Below are 23,405 nucleotides of genomic sequence, written 5' to 3'. Positions count from 1 at the left end.
CAGTCCCATTTACACCCTCACCGTCAGTGGTAGCTGGTGATTACAGTTCCCAGGGCTTTCTGGTTACCTCAGCAATAATGAACTTGTTTTCTGGCTTCCTCACTTCAAGGCTTTGCTTCCTCCATTCTACTAAAGCCATTTCCAATTACCTATGCCTTCCAGCTCCCAAAATGTTGATATCTCTTCTCTGCTATTGTCCCATCTTCAGGTCTCTTTGTCCATGTGAATTTATGCCTATCCTTTTACTGTCATTTTAGTGGGATTGGAAGAGGGAGAAGAGGTAAATGTGCCAAGCGTGATTCAATCTGCCACATTTACACTCAAGTCTCATTACAATATTTAAACTCTGTGTATCCTGCCACTCCTTAGGTAGGGAGCTCTTTTAAATGCTTAGAACTATTCTGCTTGGACTGGGGGGTGACCAAGACAGACAGTAACAAAGGAATAGAAGATACACACCCTTTCTACAAAAAAATTACTTTTCATTTGACCCTCTCAGGGTAGGTAAGGGCCATTTTTTCCATTGTGTAATTTCTGTCAACTATTCTTTCGAAAACAGGGAAGTCCTGCTACCCCTCCTGTGTTTTATGTATTTTGGCTAAGGGAGCAAGAGGGCTGGGTGGGGTCCTCAGGAAGGTCATAAAATGGAAAAATCTGATTCATAACCCACACAAAGTTAGTGCTGGGCACTGGCAGTAGAGATTACCAAATTCAATTTCCTTCTTATATACAAAAGAAACTGAAGCCCAGACAGCGTTAGTTGATTTGAATCAACTCTGGTTTCTTGAGACGTACTTCTCTCAATCGCTCGAGAGTTCTTAGCAGTCTTTGAGCCTTTGGTTTTAATGTTCCTTTTGCCCCAAGGCGAGAGCCCCTTTCTATTCCGCAGGTCAAAGATCAGTTCACAGGTCCTCTCTCTCAACACAGCACCCAGTTTTACTTCAGGTAGCACTCGTTAATTATTGAAATTATGTAATTATTTAATTTCTATCTGATATTCCTCACTGGAATGTAAGCCCTGGGAGAGAAGAGATCGTTCCTGTCTCGTTCACTGTTTAATCCTCACGGCGAACCGGGATTCGAAATTTAGATCTGGCTTCAAAATCCGCGCTTTCAACCACTATATTACGCTGCTATTTGGTGAATATAGCAGAGGATGGGCTTCTGCACCCAGGAAGCAAGAAGGTAAAAAAGATACCACACTAGGAGAAATGAGCAAGTGGAAAATATACGGATGTACGCCCACCGAGGCCCCTGTGTCCTTTCTCTCCGGAAGCGCTTGCGGCTCTCCGGAAGTGCTTCCCGCTTTCCGGAACGAGTGCGCATGCGCGGCAGCCGGGGTCGCCCTGGGCGGCGTGCAGAGAGGGGACGAAAAAAGAGGTTCCGCCTCTGGGACTGACAGGCGCCTGCGCTCGCGGGGCTCCGTCTGGACGCGCTTTCTCACTTCCTTCTTCCATCGCCTGCGCGCGCCGGGTGGGCGTGAGAGAAGGCGGGGAACAGGGGAGGGGGCGGGTGTCGCGGGAGGGAAGGAGCGAACCGGAGAGCGTCGTCCTAAGAGTAGTGAAGGCGGCAAAATGGCGGACCGCTTCTCCCGTTTCAACGAGGACCGAGACTTTCAGGTAAACAGGGGCGTCGCCGAAGATCCGGGGAAGGCACTGGCTGAGCCAGAATCTTCTCCTCCCCCGCTCCCGGCTCTCTTTCCTTCCAGGCTCTGCTGCAGCTTACGAACCGGCTCGCTCTTCTCCAGCTCCCGATTTTTTAAGGGCCTCCTGGTTTGAGGCGAGGCCACATCTCTTCTCATCCCGTATTCTCCTACCTCGTGAACTCAGGCCGCCGGATTTGCGGCTTCGGCTTGTTTGGGGTTCCGTTTTCGGAACTCCGGCCTGGTCTCTGGAGGGGGACTGCTTTCCCGGGTCTGCCCAGCCTGTGGAAGGCGCAGGGCTAGGCTCCCCAGGGAAAAGAGGTTTGGCTCGTTAGGGTTTGGGGCGAGTGTTGCTGAGACGTGGGCTTCCGAACCTCTGGATTTTGCTTGCACGGCTCTTATGGGGGAAAGGGGTCCTCCCTCTTTCCTTCCTCTAATTAATAAATCCATTTCATTGTCTATTTTTCCGTTTTGCTTTTTTTTTCCTACCCAGAAAGGGGTGCCTTCTTGGTTAGTCAAACATTGAGATTTCCCCGAGCGTAATAAATGTTGCTGTTGTTAATAGGCGTTAATTGGGTCTAGAAAGCAGTAAATTACAGGACTATGGTTGATGTAAACGTCGCCCCCAATCATACTTCGAAAGATTTGTAATGATAATGGATTTTCCAAGTGGATAACTAGTGCCAAAAGCTTGATTTTTTTTCTCTTCAGTTGCAAATGTCGTATGGAAAAACGTCTTTGTGATAGCAAGCATTATTGAGAAAAAAATAAAGGCAAATTAGGATAACTCATATTCCGGCTGTTTAAACTACCTTCTTGTTGAGCATTGTTACTGCAGAAATCTCGGTGACTAAAAGGGATTTAGTAGATTTGGGCCATTTCTAGAATAAAATACATCCTCAGAGTCTCAGAGGAACCACCGCATTACTACTGCATATCCTGGCAACAGCAATTTGGGTTGAGATGAACATCAGAACTCAAGTTTTTATCTCGCTGCAGGTCTTAAAGTAACACGGGAATACACTCTAGATATGTTTCAGAAGGCAGTATGAAGGGTTTGAATTCCCTGAGATGATCGAGTTGGTAAATAAATAGGCTAAATAAGCAGTTAAATCAGCACTGAACAATCTAGTGTATGGAACACTTACGAGAAGTTTTGCAGCAGTGAAGGATCTGGGGGCTGTTGAAAAGCCTTGTGAGCGTGCACCTGCTGTATAGCTGTAGCACAATACAGGATCTCAAGGTGTTTAAGGATGTAATGCAGGTCCAGGGAGTTTGAGGCAGCTCTTATTAGCCTTTTGATTCCTTGGAAGGATTGTTCTTTAGCGAGCATCATAATTCATGAGTAGGCTGCAAGGTGTATGGGGTTTATTAGTAACTTTTAAAGAGACATGCCAATAAAACCCCTCAAGTGCTTTTCAAAGGAGAGAATTTCAAGGTGACCTAATAAAATTGAAAATACGTAACATAGACATATTTTGAGGGAAAATGGCTGTCAGCCACATAATTTCAGTAATTCAAATAAACAGGATTTCCAGAGCCTTGAAAGATTTTGATAACTGAATAGCAGGGTATGTATGCTATCACCTGAACAAATTGAGAAAGCCTCTACCTTTTCAAGTAAGATGACTTTCTTTTCTGATGCTCTAGTTGGGTTTATGTAAAACCTGTTTTTAGTTGCTTGATAGCCCTTTGAAGGTACTACATATATATATATATTTTTATTTCCTTTTATGTTGGAATAACTAACTCCTGCTGTCATCTAGGGAAATGTTAGTTTTTTAAGTCACATGTCCTAGTATTATGGGTAAGTAGGGTATTGGGAACAAAAACCTTTTAGACAATTATAAGATGTTAAACCTTTTGTAAATTATTGTGCTCGTGTTTCCCAAACATTAATTTAAAAATACTTAAAGTAGTTTTACTGGATGTTTTACTAAAGGGAAAAATATAGATCAATTTTCATTAATGATATTCTTTGATTTAAGTTATTGGGGAGAAAATGCAATAGGACACTGCTGCATTTGGTTTATCTGAACATTTTCCAAGGTCAGGTTATTTAAAATTAAATGTGGCCTCCTTTTAAGGTGTGAAGTGATATAGGTCACAAGGAAAGGTGAAGCCACTAAGTACATTTGAAAACATCCAAAATAGGTTTCCAAATACAGTGCATAGATCCTGTTGCTTTAAACAGATCTTATGGCACTGAAAATTTTTCTGTGTGTCTTCTCCGGTAAGTTCTAGATGGCTATCATTTTCTTTGCCTTTAATTTAGCAAGAGAATTGTAGAATTTCACTTTTTGCCAATTTACTATCACATGCAAATTTTGGAGAGTTTGAATGTTGTGAACTTAATATGGAGTCAGAGATAGGTTCACTATTAGATTTTGTGAACAGCTAAAGTTTGAAAGGTGTATTGTATACTGTAGTGAGGAGCTTAACAATGGTATGTCACTTGAAGTACATATAAAGAGTAATCATTATCAGGGACATTTAAAAAGCTTTGATAACTTCATTATAATAATAAGCTTTACATATATATTACCTCATAATCTTCACAATTAACCCTATGAGACAGATACTGTTACTCCCATTTTCAAATGAGGCAGCTGAGGCACAGAGAGTTAACTTGGCCAAGTACACAGAGCTGGTAAAAGGCAGTGCCTGGATTCAGACTCTTGCTTTTTGACTCTTGAACCTGTGCGCAGGACCATTATCTCTACTGGCAGTAATATATTTTGTATAGCTGTAATTGAGTCATCAATTATGGAGGATAGATTTATATAGGTCACAAGGAATAAATGTGCTTTTAGAGAGGGGATACTATTAATTTTTACTCTGTTCTGTTTTGTTTAGATCTGTTTCTTGTTCTCCCAGGGCTATAAAACAATATACCCTCTATGAGAGTCTCCTAAGCAGGCTCATAGAGGGTATATTGTTATACAGTTGTTTTAGCTTAGATCTTTTGTGTAGACTTTTTAAGTAGTATTTTATCTTTGTAAATCTTTGTGTTCTAGGCTGATGTATTTTTTTAATGCTTTAAGTGTTTTAACTATTAAGAATCTTCAGTGTCTGAACGAGACACGACTTTGCCTGCATTAACCAGATTAAGGCATATTTGTTCACGGATTGAAATATTACACAAACTAATGGAAAATATGTAGTGAAATTTAGGATATATATGTATTCAACACTTTAAGTTACAGATTTACTAAAGAAAGTTTTATTTGTACAGTGACATACAGCCTATAGATGTAAATGTACAGCTTAGCTTTTAGTGGTTACGCAGCTGTTGATGATACAGCTGAATACTAGTGAGGGAATGTTCGTTCTTCAGTTTGTGTACCTGCAGCGAACTGGAGATTTAAAGTAGTCTCTCATTCCTCATTGTTCCGAATGTATTTCCCATTAGATTTCTAAGGAAAAGGAACTATGATAATAGTGAGTAATAAAGTAATGAGAGAAACAAATATCTTAAAGGTCATAATAAAAATGTAAAAACTTACCATGAATTTTCTATAATCTATATAAGTAATCATAATGGCAAGTCATGTATTACTTTTATGTAGTATGTTTGTAGGATCCCTCTGTTCATATACCAGGATGTAACCATCAGATGATTCTTATTTGAGACCATTAAGTGAGGAGATTTACAGTTTAAATATACTTAAGGTCACAGGGGCATATTAGTATATTTTCTGTGTGGTACTATGTAATAAAGTTGGCATTCTAATGCAGGCATGCCAAAGATGACACATGGGCAAGTGTTCTAATCTCTGCTTTCTGGGGTTTTCTCCCATCATCTGGAAGAGATGCCACTAGTTATGAAAATCAGTGTCAGCTGTGCTTGGGATACTTAACCTTATGTAAAAGCATTACTATCATCTTTCTCATACATATTATGATAGGCCGATAGGATTGGAACCAAGGCCATACAGATTTCAAATCTGATGATGAATCAGCATGATTATTAACAAATTCAGAATTATTGGTTAGTATATTCTCGAGATCAAGAGTGACCAAGTAAGGTCAGCATAAGGGAAGACTCCGTGGTGATTTGAAGGGTAAATGGTATATGTTTAAGGCAAAAGGCACTTAAAAATGTGGGACAAATCAAGGAGTAACATCACAAAGATTTAAGTTGTCTTTGACTTGGAAAGAACTGTGATCATAGGGCTTCGTATGATGGTATGCTTATTTATTTGTTTTCAAAGTAGACATGGGAGACCAGGAAGAAAAAGATCTAGACCAATATACTTTTAGGCTGATTATTCCAGGGCTGATTGTTCTAGTGCCATCAGCATTTTAGAAAAATAGGTGTCCTGTTGTATTCTTTCCTTTTATTTTATATATGTCACACAGTTCTCATTTTAGAGTACTGCAGAGAGATTCTTTTATACATTTTCTCAGGTCATTACAGTAAGTTTCATAACCAGAACTAAAATTTGTGCTTTAAATTAAAAAAATATACAAAACATATAATTAGCTATCCCGATTGTGCTGCTTTATAGCTGAGGTGCATTTGCATACAATTTCTGTCTATTTGGGTATATGATAAAATGAAAAAAAGGACAGTGTTTTCTTGATGTAGTCAAGATTACCATTTTTGAAAAGGAATAGCAGAAGTTCATGAGATATTGAATAATGGATTTGAAACCCATTTAGAGATTTCATCTTTGTTCTTGTGATTTAATAAGTTTCTAATATTTTATTAATGAAAATGGACCAGCTTGAGGTAGACATCCAGTTCTTGAATTCTATTAAAGTTCCTTCCCTGAATCAACTTAGTACTTTTGCTTGTATGTCTGGCATTAATTCTCTTTTCATATTAGTATTGCCATTTAGTATTAAATAAAAGCTGACTCATGGTCATTACCAAAGGAATTACAAATGACCATCTCAAATACTGAAAGAAGTCATTGATTTGATATTGCAGTGAATACCAGAGATGTTGTAATGATTTTCCAGTTATAAGAAGTGAATTGTTCATTTAACTGTGGAATTCTAATCAGATGCGCTTAGTGCATATTGTATTAGTCAATGCAAAAATTTAAGTTTGCTTGGCTGAAAGATAAAATATACGGTATTGTCACGCTTATATTAAGTGATTTCTTTGGGATTTAACAAATATATTTAGTATCGTAAACTTAATTTAGGAATGTATGGGAGAAAAAGTAGCTAAAGTTGCTTTGACATTGTATATAGTTTGTTAGCACATGTAAGTGCTATAGTGAGAAATAAGTTAGGGCTAAAACAGGAATTTCCTATTATTTGGCTTAATTGTTATTTTTACTGACAGTATTGAAATCACATAAATCTTTCATTGTGTGCCATTCGAGCAAGCAGAAACTATCTTTGTAATAGTACATGTTGGTCTCATCTCACATGGTATCAATTGTGTTGTCAGCCTTACCATTCTTTGGCTAATACATTGATTTCAAAGAGGAATTTCAGTTTATTTCTGTGTTTTATAGAATTGAAATATATAACAGCTCTTCAGGTTTAAAGTTGTAATAGAAAAAAGTCATTGCTCATGTTTTGTGATTGACATTTTAAATAATAATTGCTAGAAAAGTCAGTACTCATATTTTACAGTTCATGTAACATGTTTCAAGAATTGATGAGGAAGGTTTTCACCCTTTTGTGAGCAGAACTCACCAAAAATCAAGAAATGAATTTCATACTGTATATCTTGACTATGGAAGAAGCTGAAGCTAATGCTTGTGGATTATATGCTGTAGTTTCTCTTGTTGGCTATGAGTAAAATTATGAGGTTTCTTAAATGGCAAAAGTGGTTGAAATTATAATTGGCTTAATACTACTTTAGAGTATCATCTGCACAAGAGATAACAAGGGGTATATTTATCTTGATATTTTCTAGAATATATAAACTAATTTTTTAAAAGACTGTTAAACTTTGAATAGTGGTTCTGCTAAGAAGTATGCGTTAGTATATCTGTGAGGAAAGTTGATTAAAGGTTTTTCAAGGAGATTTTGTTCTAGATGGAAAGATAACGGAAGTAATGTAACATTTAACTTATTACTCATAAGACCTACACGACTATCAGATGAATAGTATAGTCAATCGATGCAAAACTCTAAGGAAAAGAGAGAATCCTTAAAGTGGGGTGATTGGGTGTGCCTTTATGAAGTCAGCATTTAAGCTGGATCTTTAAAGATGATGGGATTTTATCCTAGCAAAGAAAAATAATGGTAGGCATTCATTTGGAGAAAATAGCCAGGGCAAAAGTATAGAAGTGGAACAAGCAGAACTGTTTTTTTAGAGCAGTGAATAAACAGTTGGGAAACAGTGAAAGCTAGGGTTAAAATAAGTTTTATTTTAATGCTTTAACCAGGAATGTATTAGCTATTTGAGATTTTTAAACTGAGATAGACATCAAAGCAATTTTTATTCAAGGAAGATTAATTCATATGTAATTGTGTTAGGTGTGCCATACATACAGTTAAAACTTGATAACCAGTCTCCATTAACCATAATTTATGTGAGTGGCGGCAAGGGTGTGCAGGGTGTATACCAAAGAGTGATTATGATAATTGACTATGTGAATTTAAGCTTGGCAGAGACATCCGTTGCGGGGTAGAGAGTGGAGTGAAAAGTCGGATCAATGGAGTGTAGGTTCTGATGGAGTTTAAGCATCAAAGTGGAGGTACTAGAGGGAGTGAGCTGGAAAGATAGAAGGTTATATATGGATGGAGAGGACAGTATTTGAAATAGAGATTATGGAAGACTTGAGAATATTGATAATAACCATAAGAATGAAAGGCTAAGGTAGAATGGACAACAAGATCATTATAGGAAAGAAAGTTAAGGAACTGCATTACCAGTAAGTTGTAAATTCATGTAATCTGGATATTAGAATGGTATTATCATGTAGTTGTATTCTGTCATGGTTTAGTAAGTGCCCTTATACAGTCCCCAACCTTTTTGCACCAGGAGCTCCTGCGCCTATGAGAATCTAATGCCTGATGATCTGAGGTGGAGCTGAGGTGGTTATGTTAGCGCTGGGGAGCAACTGCAAATACAGATGAAGCTTTCCTTGCCCACCGCTCAACTTGTGCTTTGTGGCCCGGTTCCTAGCAGGCCAGGGACCAATACTCAGCCTGGGAGTTGGGACCCCTGACCTTATATAATTCTTGTCTAATTCTTCCAGTAACTCAGGTAAATAGAATAGGTAGTAACTCTATTTTACAGATTAAGAAACTCGGGCCCAGATAAATTATTTTGCCCAATATTGACCTCGGTTTCAAACTTTAATCGTCTGATTTCTTTTGTAGTGTTCTTTCTGCTTGTGGTATAGAGATTGGCCTTTTTTTGAGGAAATGAATGCTGGTGTTGTCTAGAATGCAAAAGCATTGTTTCCTTTTAATATGTGGTTTTCACCAGTTAACTAACTGGTAAGAAATAGTTGGTATGCTTATCATTAAACATATTTTTCCCCCAGAAACATCTCAGTGTTATAAATTTAATTGATGTGTTTATGACTTTGTCAGCCTTTTTACTGTGTTATAGGTCTGCCAGACAATTCCATTTCATTCCATCCCTCAAACATTTATTGTGTGCCCACTTGTTAGCACGGCATCATAAAAGGATAAGAAAAGAAGATAAAATCAGTCCATTTTGTTCATTTGTTTCAGTAAAGTCGATGGGAGAGGAGAATGGTACTTGTACTGGAGACTGTCAACTTAGGATACTGTAAATTTATCTTTGACCAGTATCGGCATCAAAAGATGACTGCTATGATACTTAATGATAAGACTCTCAGCTACTATTTGTCAAGTACTTATTACATGCCAGGTCCCTTGCCAAAGGCATTTCGGAGATATTTAATCCAAGTAACCATCCAAACCAGGTGGTGGTATCCCTCATTTTATGGATGAGAAAACAGGCTTGGAAAAATTGAGGCCACACAGTTAGTAAACTCAGATTTGAAACTAACTTGGCTTATAAAACTCTTAAGCACCTGGTGCCCTTGTAACAGGTATATCTCTTTCCCCCTCATTTTCCTGCCATCTTATAGTTCTGTTGTTATCTGGACATGCTAGGTTCTTTTATTATTGTTGTTTTCATATATGTTCTTGACTGGGATTCCTGCTACTCATTCCTCAAGACTCAATTTGATGTTATTGCTGACATCTTCCCTAGGTAGAGTTAGTTGCTTCATTTTCTGTGCTCCCACAGCACTTCAGTCATGTTTTAGTAATAGCTCTTTTACAAGTAATAGTAGTAGCTAACAGTACATTGTGCTTATTCTGTTAGGCACTGTTATTATTATCTCATCCAATCCCACAGTAAGATAGGTTCTATTATTTCTGTTTTACAAATGAAAAACTTAGCCATTTCACATGGCTGTCAAGTCGAAGAGGTAGCTTTCAGGTAGTTTGGACCAGTCTCAGCCTTTAAGCATTGTGCTATTTTATCTCTCCAACTATGGACTTCTTTCTTATAGTTTTTCTCATCTCATGGGACTTAGAACTCCTTAAATGAGAGTCTTCTTTTGTTTTATTCATTTTTCTAGCATTGAGTCAGGGCCTGGCATCTAGAAGTTCATATATTTGATTTAATGGTTAAGTAGAGCCAGATATGTAGGGTTAGTAAAGTCTGAGAAGAATGTTCAGATTTGGAGACTCAGCTTCCTGCTGTGCTGTGGATTATCTAGGTTGGACTTTTTCTGAGCTATCTTAGAAAACCAGTTGAGGGATATTTCAAGTATGGAGGTTGTGTTATGGATAGTTACAATGTCTGTCACTTTATTGTATATTGTATATAATTATAGCAGTTATCTTTTAGTCATGAGTTTTGTGTGACACATCAGACATACACTTTTCTGTGGACTAGTATGCATGTCTAAATAGACAGAGATCTATCATGCCAGCCAGTGGTAAAAAAATAATATACATTACTCTGGGTCTCAGAGGAATTCTTAACTGTCTCCCTACTTTTTGAATGCCTCAAAAATTGTTTGCTGTATTTTGCATGCATTTCTGAAAAAAGTTGATCCCCCCTACCATGGGGTTTCGAAAAGTTAATTTTTCAGTGTAGTGCTCTTTTTTTTCTTCTTTGGAAATCATTCTTGTTCTAGTCAAATTATCCAGAAAATTTGATATGTCAAACAGATGTACATGTATTATTAGACTACTGTGTGATATGCTCCTTCTCTTGACCCAGTGTAATATATTCAAGTTCTTAAGTTATTTGCTGAGATTGCTAGCCAATTATCTTTCATACCAGTTTACATAGAATTAAATTTAATAACTGAATTTATTCTTCTGGGTTATTGACTTACCTCAGCAATGCTTTAAAATAATAATTCATTTCTTTCTACCTCTTTAAACCTCACAACTGATGCAGTAATACCCTAGTGTAATTGTCTGGATTTTACAGCTGGAGAAACATGCCTAGGCCTAGCAAGAGATTTGGTAATTTGCCCGAGATTATACAGCCAGCAGATGGTAATGATGATTTCTGGTGTCTCTGACTTCAGAGATCATTGGTTTTTATAATAGTATACTGAAGTTATTGTAGATCAAACTGTATGATTGTGAAAACAATAGTGAATAATCGGGGTTTTTGAGGAATTGACCACAGTGGTGTCTCTGTCCACTTTCTAAGGTGAAATAAATTTTAAGTATACTAATAAAATGACACCATTAATCCCCCAAAATATCCATTTCTTTTTGAATAGGTTTTTCTCTGAGACATTTTTTTGAATTAGTTTATTTGGAATGAATAAAGGAGAAGGGGACAGAGATGAAGTCTCATTTATTTGGTGACAGAGGAGGACTGGTTTTGTTCATAGGTGGAATATGAAGCTATTCTGTATGGCTCTATCTGCTAAACATACCCCACCTCCCCACCCCCTGGCTTTTTTTTTTTTTTTTTTTTTTTTGGTCTCTGGCAGGCGAGATCATCATTATGTGTTTTGAATTTAGAAAGTCCAAATTATAAACAAGTCCGTTACTTGAGTTGCGAGGTAGGGCTAAGATTAATAGATCCACTTAGTGACATTAGACCATCTTAAAGGAATAATGGTAAATACAGTACAAAAGATAAGTTTGGTTGGGGAGATTTGGAGCAGAGAGATAGGAATGTCTACAGTATGCAGCTTACTATCCAGAGCCAGATGCTAAAAGATAGGGCTAGCAGGAGTGGTACAATATACTGCCAAAGATAAAACTACTTTAAACTTGCCTCATCCCTAGTCTAAATGGGAAGTCAGACAGGATTTAAAACTGTAGCCTATATAACTCTGTTAATAATCAATTTGTTCATCAGAATCTTTGGATCCATTGACTTTGGTTATGAGTATTATTTTTCATTAAATTTTTTGAAGAAATTATATTAAATTTTAATAGTCATAGAAAGGTGGAAGAGAATGTCAGCTTGTTAGGGTCTTAAATAATGTGTTTTCCATTTGAGTTTGTGGGCTTTTGATTGTGATCTTTAAAGAATTGTCCTGATAATTTCCTCTTCTGTAGCTCTAATTTTCCTTATTAATGACCACATAGTTAATCCACTGGAAAAGGTACAGCTATGATAGGTGGATTCCAAATCAGCACTGGTTAGCAAATTATAAGGATAAATTTAGGGCAGTCTCTGTCTCTATATTTAAATGATCACCACAGCTAAATTTGTAATAGAGAAGTTTCCACATTTGTCCTGTGCTTGAAAACAGAATCCTTGACCTGTAAGGAACTGGAGCTACTGTGTATTTTAATGACATGAAGGTCAGCAGGTACCTGCCAGAAGTTGAAGCTTTTTTTGAGAGAAGAGGCAATTGAAGAGAAATCAGCTGGGTTATATATCTATATATATATATAGGGTGTGCACATTAAAAAATATTTAATACTTTTTTCCTAAGAAAAGTGAAATTGCTTCGAGTCAGATCCCTTTGAACTTAATTTTCTGATCAGCATAAATGAAAAGCTGTATTTCAATTCTGAAAGCAGATATATTTAGAAATGAAGAGTTGATTAAGACAATGGGAAAAAAGTATTCTGAGCAATCATCATTAAAACTAAATTTTAAGGGAAGCTAAACAGGGTTGGGCCTGGTTAGTACTTCGAAGGGAGACTACCTAGGAAGACCAGGTACTATAGGCATTAAAAAAAAAAACATCAAAAACACTTTTTAGGAATGTTTTAACATAGAATCTGAATTTTCTCTAGAAAGATCAAGTGTTCCAGTTTATGCCTTTTGTCCTGGCATAATTACTATTAGTACTCCTTTTTACTCAGAGTGCCCTAGTTTGTATGATACATTATATATATGATCATCCTAGTTCTAATGGGAATTGAGAGATCTAAATGAGGTTTTGAAAAGGGGGTAAAGCAGAAAAAGATACTCTTCAAATCCCTGTTGAGGCCTTCAGAAGATCAGATGCTGTACTATTTTTGGAAAGAATAATCTTATTAAGTCTAAGTTCATCAGAATGACTTGAAAAAATTGGGAGAGGGTGAGGAGAGGCAAGAAAAAATATTTATCACCAACACCATCACCACCACCACTTCTACAGTTTGCCCTGGTTGTTTGAAATCACATTTTATATTCCTTTGGTTTTTTTTTTTTCTTTCTTTTTTTCTTTTCTAGTACAACATTCAAAAGGACAAATGGATTGAGAGTGAAAAAAAAGTAAACCACTTACCCTTCTCAAAGACAACCACTGTTTCCAGTTGGATGTTTGTTCTTTTAGAGTTGCATAATACATACACAGGCATTCTCTACTCAACCTTTCCAGAGAGTAGCATGTAATCATATTTTTCAACACTTTGATTTTTTTCTTAGTAATGGGTGTGGAGATTATCTCATAACTAAAAGGTTTTTATTTTTTGTTTTTATTTGAAACTAAGTTTAGATTTATAGCACAGCTGCAGTAACAGTATAGAGAGTTTTGGTATCCCACCCAACTTCCCCTTCCACAATACCCATAATATAATTACCAAACTAGGAAATTAATATTGGTACAATAACATTAAACTGTAGACATTATTTAAATTTTTTTTTTTTTAACGCCTACAGCACCTGGTCTTCTTAGGTGGTCTTCCATCCAAGTACTAACCAGGCCTGACCCTGCTTAGCTTCCAAGATCAGACAGGATTAGGCATGTTCAGGATAGCATGGCCGTAGACCCTTATTAAAATTTTACCACTTTTCTCACTAATGTCCTGTTTTTGTTCCATGATCCCATCCAGGATTCCACATTGATTGCATAGCTTTTCTTTGTTTCTTCAAATATGTAACAGTTCCTCAGTCTGTCCCTGTCTTTTGTGATAACTAGAAGCTTCTGACTAATTCTGCTTTCTGTAGAGAATATTGTTTCAGAATTATGAAGGCAAGGTGATTTTTTTTTTTTGAGTCTTTGGGTTTTATATAGTATAATACAGTGATAGGAATATGGGACTAAGAATCAGAAGTCTGAATTTTCAACAACCTCTGTATTTTCTTAGTTTATAAAATGGTAATGATGAAAAAACTCCTAAATTCAATTGATTGCCAAATCCTGTGCAGTTAAGTCCTCTCAACGCCATCTATGGGTTCTTCGACTTTAAGCGAAACAACATAATGAAACCAGTTTTACCATAGGCTAATTAATATAATCAAGCATTAAGTCCTTACAGCATTGTAATAGAACGAAATGTTATTCGAGGACCTGCTGTATTGAGTATCTCACAAGCTTGTTAACATAAGGTTTCTGACGGTGTTTTATAAAGCTAAAAGAAGCTATACATGTCTGTGTGTATAGAGTGTATAGACCTCTCCCAAAACTTAAAAAAAAAAATAAATCTTTTATTTTAGGACAGTTTTAGACTTACAGAAAGATTGATAAGATAGTAGAGTTCCCATATATACCTTATATACTCTGCACCCAATTTTCCTTATTATTAACAACTTAAATTAGTATGGCATATTATTTAACCAGCTCACTACCACTAATGAAGCAGTATTGAATAAATTATTATTCACTAAAGTCCATACCTTTATTCAGATAGCCTTAGTATTCCCTAATGTTCTTTTTCTGTTCCGGGATCCCATACAGAAATACGGCATTACATTTAGTAGTCATGTCTTTTCAGACTCTTCTTGGCTGTGACAGTTTCTAAAACTTTTAAAGGGCAACAATTTGGTTAATGTTATAATTGTCGTTAATTTTGGATCTAATTTAATAAATATTTCAATTTAGCACAAGTATGTATAGCACAATGGGACCCTGTGTCTGATTTTTATTTTATATTTGTTTAATCTTTTTAAAGCAAACTCTTTGACTTGTACATTTATGTTTGTGACATTTTTAGGTACACTTAGGATTTATTTGATACAAAAGCCTTTATTAGGAGCATGGATCTGAAATTTAACATTGTTCCTATAGAAAAAAAAAGATTTTTTTTAAATCTGGTTCAGGGAAAACTAAGGACTGCTTGCTTCTTCTGGTTAAAGAGGCAGAATTTCATTTGTCGTCTTCGACCACCTAATGGCCAACAAATACAGTCCTTAACTCTTTCTTTGAGGAAGGACACCTCTAATCTTTAAGGCAATTTCCTCCAAATTTCCTTTGTCTTGATCTTCCCTGTCAATTTCTTCGTTTTCTGTATATTCAGCCACCCTTTTAAAAATCCTAAAAACAGTTTTAAAAAACAAGTCTTATACTACTCTACTAGCTGGGTATAGAGTAAATCATAGAGCAGAGAATAAACCTGTGTCCTGTAAAGCCAGCCTTGTACCTTTTTACCCCTACGTGTGAGAGTCCCTACACTCCTCCCTTGCACTTGGCTAACATCCAGCTTACTTCCACTTTGAAGTCTTGACTGACACTTCTAGTCTGTGCTCCCCCAGCTTTTCATTTACAACTCTGTCATGGCACTTAACATTGTACACTTTACCTGTCTTTTCCATGAGGCATAGTTCTTAAGTCCAAGTACTTTTCCTTCTCTGTGTCCTGTGCCAGAACAGTTCCTAGTAGATGGCAGAAAATTATTGAATATTATGTGTTGGGTTAGACTAACATGTTCTTTTATGCAACTAAAAAGAGAAGAGGCTGGTTCATCCAAGATGATTTCTTTTTAAAGTTAACCACTGTAAAGACTCAGTACTTCATCTTTGCTCTTGCCCTCTAATTTTTTCAGTCTTTTTAAGGTGATTTGTACTGTTCACAAATTATGCCCATTAAGGGTGTTTTTGTAAAATACTTTTCTCCAGACATTTTGTTAGGCTGAACTTGTGGGTAGGTAGAACTTAATTTAAATCTTGCACTTAGATGTGTTACCTAGTCCAATAGTCTCATCACAGGAGAGGAAATTTTGTGCTAACAGTGTCTTTAATATTTTAGAACATTGTGCCTCCCTTTATTAAATATTTAATAATGTATTATTAAAACAAATAGTACAGATATAAAAGTGGATATTGTTAAATTTCAGCCTACATCGTTAACAAAGTAAAAAGTGAAAGAAAGCCCTTTCTGTTTCATTTCTTAGAGATGATCATTGTTACCAATTTTATAATTTTGTAGTAAAGTTTTAAAATGGACATTATTTGGAAGAAATGCTTTAGAAATATTTAGAAATTACATTGCTAACTTTATCTTTTTGTTTACTTTTAAAAAAATATGTACTTCATTTTTTAGAGCAGTTTTAGATTCACAGCAAAGTTAAGCTGAAAATACGGAGAGTTCCTATATATCCATTTTCCTCTGTACACCAGAGTGGTACATTTTTTAGGAAAGACAGCTAACATTGATAAACCATCAGCCAAGGTCCTAGTTTACATTAGGGTTCATTCTTAGTATAGTTTTGTAGATTTTGACAAGTGGCGTATAATGACATATATCCATCATTATAGTATCTTACAGAATAGTTTCACTGCCCAAAAGATCTCCTGTGCTGTTCTGCCTATTTATCGTTTCTTTCCCCAGCAACCATTCTAATATGCAGTGGTATTTTGTTTTAATTTGCAATTTGCTAATGTTGAGCATATTTTCATATACTGATTTGCCATCTGTCTATCTTCTTTGGTGAGATGTCAGTTCAGATCTTCTGTCCAATTTTTTTTGTTGTTGTGTAAAAATTTTTTTGTATATTTTGGACAACAGTCTTTTATCAGATGTCTTTTGCACATAATCCTCCCAATCCGTAGCTTGTCTTCTCTTTCTCTTAACATCTTTGGCAGAACAGTTTTAAGTTTTAATAAAGTTCGATTTGTCAGTTATTTCATGGATCATGCCTTTGATGTTGATTTTAAAAGTCATCACCAAACCCAAAGTCACCTACTTTTTTGTTTGCTTTTACTTGGTTTTCATGCCATTGGATTAAACTACATTTATTTTGGTGGTAGGTGAAATATTTTATGCTTCACCAAGGATTATGTTCATTGAGGTTAACATTTTGCTTTTGTGAGAATTCATGGCATTTTTAAAATTAACTAATTAGCTCTTTTCTGTAGGATAAGTTTCATTCAGTTTAAATCTGCAAATTCATGGAATTTTAGACCAAGAAATGCCATAAAAGAGTGTGTAGTTCAAGTTCTGCATTTTACAAATGAATACACAGTGGATGAGAAATATAACATTTGTATGAGGTCATACAGCAAGTTAGCAATAAAAACAGTACTTAAAATTGGTGATAACTGGTTTAAAGAACTGAGCTGGAAGACGTATTGATAATTTTTCTTATATGAAAAGTACGTTTTCTGTTGGTAGGTGTTTCTTATTTTTTATGACTGAGTGTTAGGTTTCTAATACTTTTAAAGGATACATTTTAAAACAGTAAAAAATATAAACAAGTTTTTATATTTTTCAAATGTTGAGAATTTCTCTCATTTCACTTAGTTATGATTATTTGTAGAATTTTTTTCAGGCTGTTTAAAGTCAACTGCTATCTTGAAAATCAGCAGATAGTTAAATTTTTTTAAAAGCTAAACTTTAGATGTTTTTCTTCAGATATGTTTATCAGCTTTGGTCACATTTGCAGAATACCTTACTTAGTTCTTGTCCGCGTAGTCTTATGCAGTTGTAATCAGTGAACTACATTTTTGATTTTTTCCCCTTGCATTTAACTTAAAATTAACATATTTCTATGTAGTTTTAAAACTTGTATGACTCTCTTAATTGTTGCATTAATAAAATAATATTAAACTCTTTTGGACATTTATTTCTATATATATGTCTGTGTATATGTGTATATATATGAGAAGAGCTACAGTGAATATTATCTACATTTTAAATTTGTGATAGCTGTGGAAAATGTGATATTTTTCTCCCAGTGTTCCCCCCTGGGAACTGCCTTTTTCTCCTGGGGAAAAAAAAAAAGCCACAAAGTAGCATAACAGAAAGAGCGCAAACTTTGAAGTTACAGAAGTTTGGGTTTGGAATTTGGGCTTCTTTACTATTTAAGTAACTTTGAGCAAATATTTTACACCCTCTGCATTCTACATTTGAAAATGGAAATAATGAATGAAACCTACCTTGTTGGGTCATTGCGGGGATTAATTGAGATGCCTGTCAAGTACAGCACCTGATGCCTATTAATAGGTATTCAAAAGATAGCTGTTACCAATGTACTGGTTAGCAAGACCACAGAAGTAAATTGTTAAAATTAAGTTTTTCTCTGAGCTTTCTTTTCTAAACAAATCTCTAATTTATACTGAATCAAAAATTCCAGCAGGGTATTTTTACTTTTTAACATGTAATTTGTTGGTTTCTTCAAAAAGATCATTTGGTTAAAATTTTTAAATCTCTGAATCCAGATGGTTTAGTGTCTTTGAACTATTTTTTTCCCATCTAAACTAATCAGTTTTTAAACTGAAATTTATTACAGTTGCAAAAACACTGTGGATGATTGGTAGATAACTATGTATATAGCCAACTTCTCAGCAGTGATAGAGCAACTGGTGTCAGTTATTGGAAGACTGGCAAAGAAATGAGCTTGTTTCCTATTATGTCTATATATATACTTTTAAAAAAATGTTTCAAATACCCAAATAGAAATCATAATCTCATCTTCTGTTTATCTTTGGGTGTTTAAAACGAAACTACATATTTTGAATCAATACTATTTAAAATAAATTCCCGACGAAATAAAAAGGAACAGATTACTCATATAAGCAGGAACATGGATGAATGTATTATGCTGAATGAGTGGTGACAGAAAGAAAGATCTAACTATGGGAAGTGAACACATGGGGTAAACATGTATATGCCTTACTGTTAAAGTATACAGCTGAAATTTATTGGATTTCGTTAACCAATGTCACCATAAAAAAATTAAAAATTTTTTTAAAATTAAAAAAAATTTTACTTCATGGTTCTGTTTATATGGCATTCTGGAAAAGGCAAAACTAAAGAAAATTGATGAGTGTTTGACATGAGCTATATACTGATTGTGGTGGTGGCTACACTCTGATACATTTTGTTAAAACTCAAACTATACACCAGTAGGCGAATTTCACTCTATCTTAAGTATTATTTATTTTTTAATGAAAAGGGGACAGAAAATCAAATATTTCTACATCTCCTGCCACCTCCCCAAATTAAAAAAATATATATATTGTTTCAGTTTAAATCCTTTCTTGTAAAAGCATTATGGTGGTGGTTACATGAATCTGTGTTAAAATTCATAGAACTGCGCCATCAAAAGTATTACCGTATGACAGCTTTTTTAAATAAAATAAAGTTGCATAGACAGCTTTAGAATACACAAGAAGCTGGTACTAGAGGTTAACTCTTAGAGAACTAAGTGCCTAAGAGACAAGTAAGTTCATGCTTTTATTATATCATCTTTGATAGTGATTAATTTGGGGACAGTTCTCTTTTGATTTAAAATGTCCTAAAGTCAATATTATAAAGGCTTTTAATTACTTTAAAAATAGTATCCAGTTTTTGGTAAGATGAGATTTTTTTTATTAAGTCATATAGAGCTCAAGAGCAAAAGGGAATTATAGATTTGGTTGGTCATTGGTGTTTGTAATATCATGAAGCTTAAGTTAATCTAAGTATTCGAATGTTTGTTTATTAAGAATTAAAAAGTACTTTGCAGTGAACACTTTTTAAGTAACTTAATCTTTTTTTCTATTTTTCAGTTAAAGTTGACATTCAACATTATTGTTAATCTTTTAAATATTGCCATAGAAATTAAAATGCCAAGAGACAGGTTTTATTTTAAAGAGATCGCTTAAAATATTGGAGATTAATTTAAGATAGACTTTCAAGATCGATAGCTATTTTTTTTCTCTGTCTCTCTTTCTCTTTTTTAGTATTTGTTGGTTGCTACTCCTTGATCTTGGAATACCTGCTCTTAAATCCTATTCCATTTTTAAGATTTGCTCTTTTCTTGTCTGAAAAACCCACTCCTATGCTGTTACTCCTTTATTCTTTGGAAATACTATCACAGTTTTATTTTTATTATTTTGTAGAGGTAAAATACACATAAAATTTACCATTTTAACTATTTTTAAAGTGTACAGTTTAGTGGCATTATGTACATTGACAGTGTTTCATGACCATTATCACTACCACTAACTCCAGAACTTTTTCATCACTGCCACACAATTTTAGCACTTAATTCTTCTCTAGTGTTTAGCCACTATATTACATTTTGGGAGTTGTAAGAGAGAAACAAGCATATATTTGTGGTACAGTGTGGCAAATGATGTTAGAACTCTCTATCCTTAAATTTTATTCAACTAAAATTTCACCTTGAAAAAACAAAGCATCTTTTTATTAGGTTAATATTTAAGTTGTCATGCCACTCCACACACTGAAATAATTTAGGCTGGACTAAAGTCTTTAATCTTTTGATTTAGGTCAATTCAGGACTCACAAATCCTCATGCCCAATACTTTGTAACAAGAAGGGAACCAGAAAATTGATATTCTGATATAAAGCCAAATTATTAGCTCTTCCTTTCTAATGGAGTAGGGACATCAAAGAAAACTATGATGAGAGAACTTCTAGTTGTCTGCACTTATCCTCAATTGAACTGTTTTGACTTATTCTAGTGGCAGTGACACTGCCTGATTATGGTCAAATATGCCGTTATACAGCATATTTATCTCTATTAGCAGATCATTTGAGGAATAGCTGCATTTGGGATACTGTGTCAAGAGATTGTGTTTTTGAATTCCTTGAAACTTTAGCAGTTTTAGTTAAAAGCAATGTTAATATTGAAAAGTATAATAAAAATTTTATTTGCATTCTATTACTGTGACTTCTTTAGTACAAGATTGTTTATGAAAAGTAAATCAATATGGCCCTTTGTTTTTTAAGATTCTGTAATTTTTCTAAGATAGTCTAAGAAAGTTGAAAACCCATATGGTTGGTAGTGTTTTATTTAGCAATTTCATGCTTATCATAGGAAGAAGAGTTCATATTACTAGGCCTAGACTCCTGATTAAATTTTTTAGATCTTAAAAAAGTCTGAATTTGTTGCACAGTTTTTATTGTCTCCTATAAATAATGAAAAGTTAAAAATAACCTTTAGCTTTATTAAGTTATTGATAATTTTGGCATTTATTGCTTTTGAAAAATAACTAGTCTTATTTTTTTCAGGGTAATCACTTTGATCAGTATGAAGAAGGACATTTGGAAATTGAACAAGCATCACTTGACAAGCCTATTGAATCGGTAAGATGATCAGTGCTTAATTTTGGGTCATAGCTAGTTAGGTGTAGTGTTCGTGTGACACTTGATGTGAATGAAGTTAAACTTATTAATAACTTATAGTACAGTTTAGAGCTGTTTTCTTGCATGCTTGACAATAATCAGACAGAGTTTAGGATGTAATCTAATATTTAATATGTTGGGATGTCTGAAAAATCTAGAAACAATTTAGAATTTTTACAAAGGTATATAATTTTGGCCCAAACTAATATTCTGTTAAAATAATCAAGTTAAAAGTTTAATGTTTTTGTAAATTGAATAAAGGAGTAAAATGTATTTTGATCCTTTAAAAGCTTCACCTTTCCTGGGCAACACAATCATGTAATGTTCCATTAGGAATAGTTAAGGACTCATTATTTGCCAGACTCTTGTGAAACGTGGTAAATTTGGTTTCTGTATCGTAAGAGATGTCTGGGTGTTGTCAGAAGTTGATTCTTTTTATCTCTTAACACAGCTTAGTTTTGGATATTGCTACAGAGCAATAGAACAAGGAGATTTATTTTCCTGACTCTTAATTTTTAAAAAAATCTTAATTTTTGAACATTGTTTTTATTTTGAGAAGCCCTTTATTTTCAAATCACACAGTCCCTTATTAAAATGTATAAATTTGTCAGTATTGTCAGTATTTAATATTTGTACTTAAGTGTACATATTTAATAAGGGTTTCAGTGAATTATTTCAACTTGAGTAAAAAATGATCAAAGCGGGAATCTTATTCTTTATAACAGCCAAGACATCTCGCCTCTCCTTTTAAGAAACACTGGCGTCTTCTCCCTCAGGAAAATAAGGCAATTTAGAGAGCAGAGATATTTTAACTTTAGCTTTTATTTTCAAAACTGTAACATAGTAAAGGATCAACATATATTTATGTTCCTAATTAGGTTGGAATTGTGTGTTTGTGTGTGTTTAGATGTTTACAGAAATTTACACAACTTGGGGTGTTCGACATTTTTCTTCCACAGCAGTTGGCCCATATTAGCTAAGCAGCCATGATCTGGTTTGTATTGCACGGTCTGCCTTTTTTTAATTTCTTCTCTAGGGTTTCTTTCTCCCCCTCTTCCCTTTCTTATTTCTGTTCTTCTGGTCCAGTGAACACTGCATATAGTACTTTCTGTCTTAATGTGCTGGCATGATGCTAGACTTAGGCATGGCAGTAATTGATGACGCATGTGATAATGCTGCAGAGGGAGAGTTCACATCTGGTGTTGTGCTGAAACCCAGTCTTGTGTTTTGACTTAAGGATAAAATGCCAAGCCCACTTTGCTGAGTTAAAAATTACTTGCATTTTTGCCTTGTTCTGTTTCATCTTGGGAATTATCACAAGGCAGAATTTTACAATGAAATCTGTAGGCTAGCTAGATCAGTATCGTGTACTTGAAAAACAATTTTATTTTTCTATCGCAAATGTTTCTTTGGGTCAAAGTTTAAGAACAGATAGCAGTCAGAAGCAAGGCCCAAGTACCATATTCTATAAAGTTGGTTAATATTCTTATATAAGCTATATTCTCACTCAACAATTCCAGGAAATTTAATTAGACTAAATTTGCAGCCTAGAATTCATTGTCACTATATTCAAAGATTTTGAAAAGCACTAAATTAAATAATATTTGACATTTTTTAAGCCTTCTTTTAAGGCTACATTTTAAGATTTTTGGAACATTCATTCCTTTGGCATGTGAGACTAATGCTCTCTTTCTTCTCACACTGTCCAGGATTTTTTCCAGCACATGTCATAGGGAGAACACTATCAGAAGACAGTTTAACTGAGTAATAATCATTGTTGAGTAATGTCAGTAGGTGTGGAATTGATATACGTTTTATTTATTAAATAGTATTGTCTTCACTTAAAATAGCAAATGATATAGCACTCAGACTGGATATTTAATTTTTTAGCAAATAAGTATGCGTTTAGAGAGATATATTAATAATTGTATTTCTAATATAAATTTACTCCCCCAATACATAAATATATGTATTATTTGTGCTGTGGTAGTTTAGGTGGGAAGAGGAGGAGCTTCATAGCCTACACTGTGTTAGAGATGGGACACACAATATAGGAGGGATTTTATTTCTGTTACCAAATCATTTGGGGATAAATT

General features: G+C 34.8%; 1 protein-coding gene and 1 pseudogene across 5 annotated transcripts in view; one reads left to right on the top strand and one right to left on the bottom strand.

Annotated features, from left to right (window-relative positions):
* Window positions 1-1,358: 1,358 nt before the first annotated feature.
* Window positions 1,359-23,405, top strand: part of GPATCH8 (G-patch domain containing 8) — a 73,239-nt gene continuing 51,192 nt past the window's right edge. The window contains exons 1-2 of one of the 5 annotated variants that reach the window (XM_039846705.1): window positions 1,359-1,619; window positions 21,196-21,270. In XM_039846705.1, coding sequence (XP_039702639.1) covers window positions 1,575-1,619; window positions 21,196-21,270 — 120 coding nt within the window. In that variant the 5' untranslated portion in view covers window positions 1,359-1,574. Of the gene's footprint in view, window positions 1,620-21,189; window positions 21,271-22,268; window positions 22,304-23,405 lie in introns of those variants that run through there. The other 4 variants (XM_039846706.1, XM_039846708.1, XM_039846709.1 and 1 more) reach the window with 4 other exon arrangements.
* On the bottom strand, window positions 13,671-13,789 carry LOC120589291 (uncharacterized; annotated as a pseudogene).

Source organism: Pteropus medius, unplaced genomic scaffold (assembly GCF_902729225.1).
Source record: "Pteropus medius unplaced genomic scaffold, Ma_sr-lr_union100, whole genome shotgun sequence".
Taxonomy (NCBI): Eukaryota; Metazoa; Chordata; class Mammalia; order Chiroptera; family Pteropodidae; genus Pteropus; species Pteropus medius.
The sequence above is the reverse complement of the archived record's forward strand: the minus strand, read 5'-3'. Positions and strand labels throughout refer to the sequence as shown.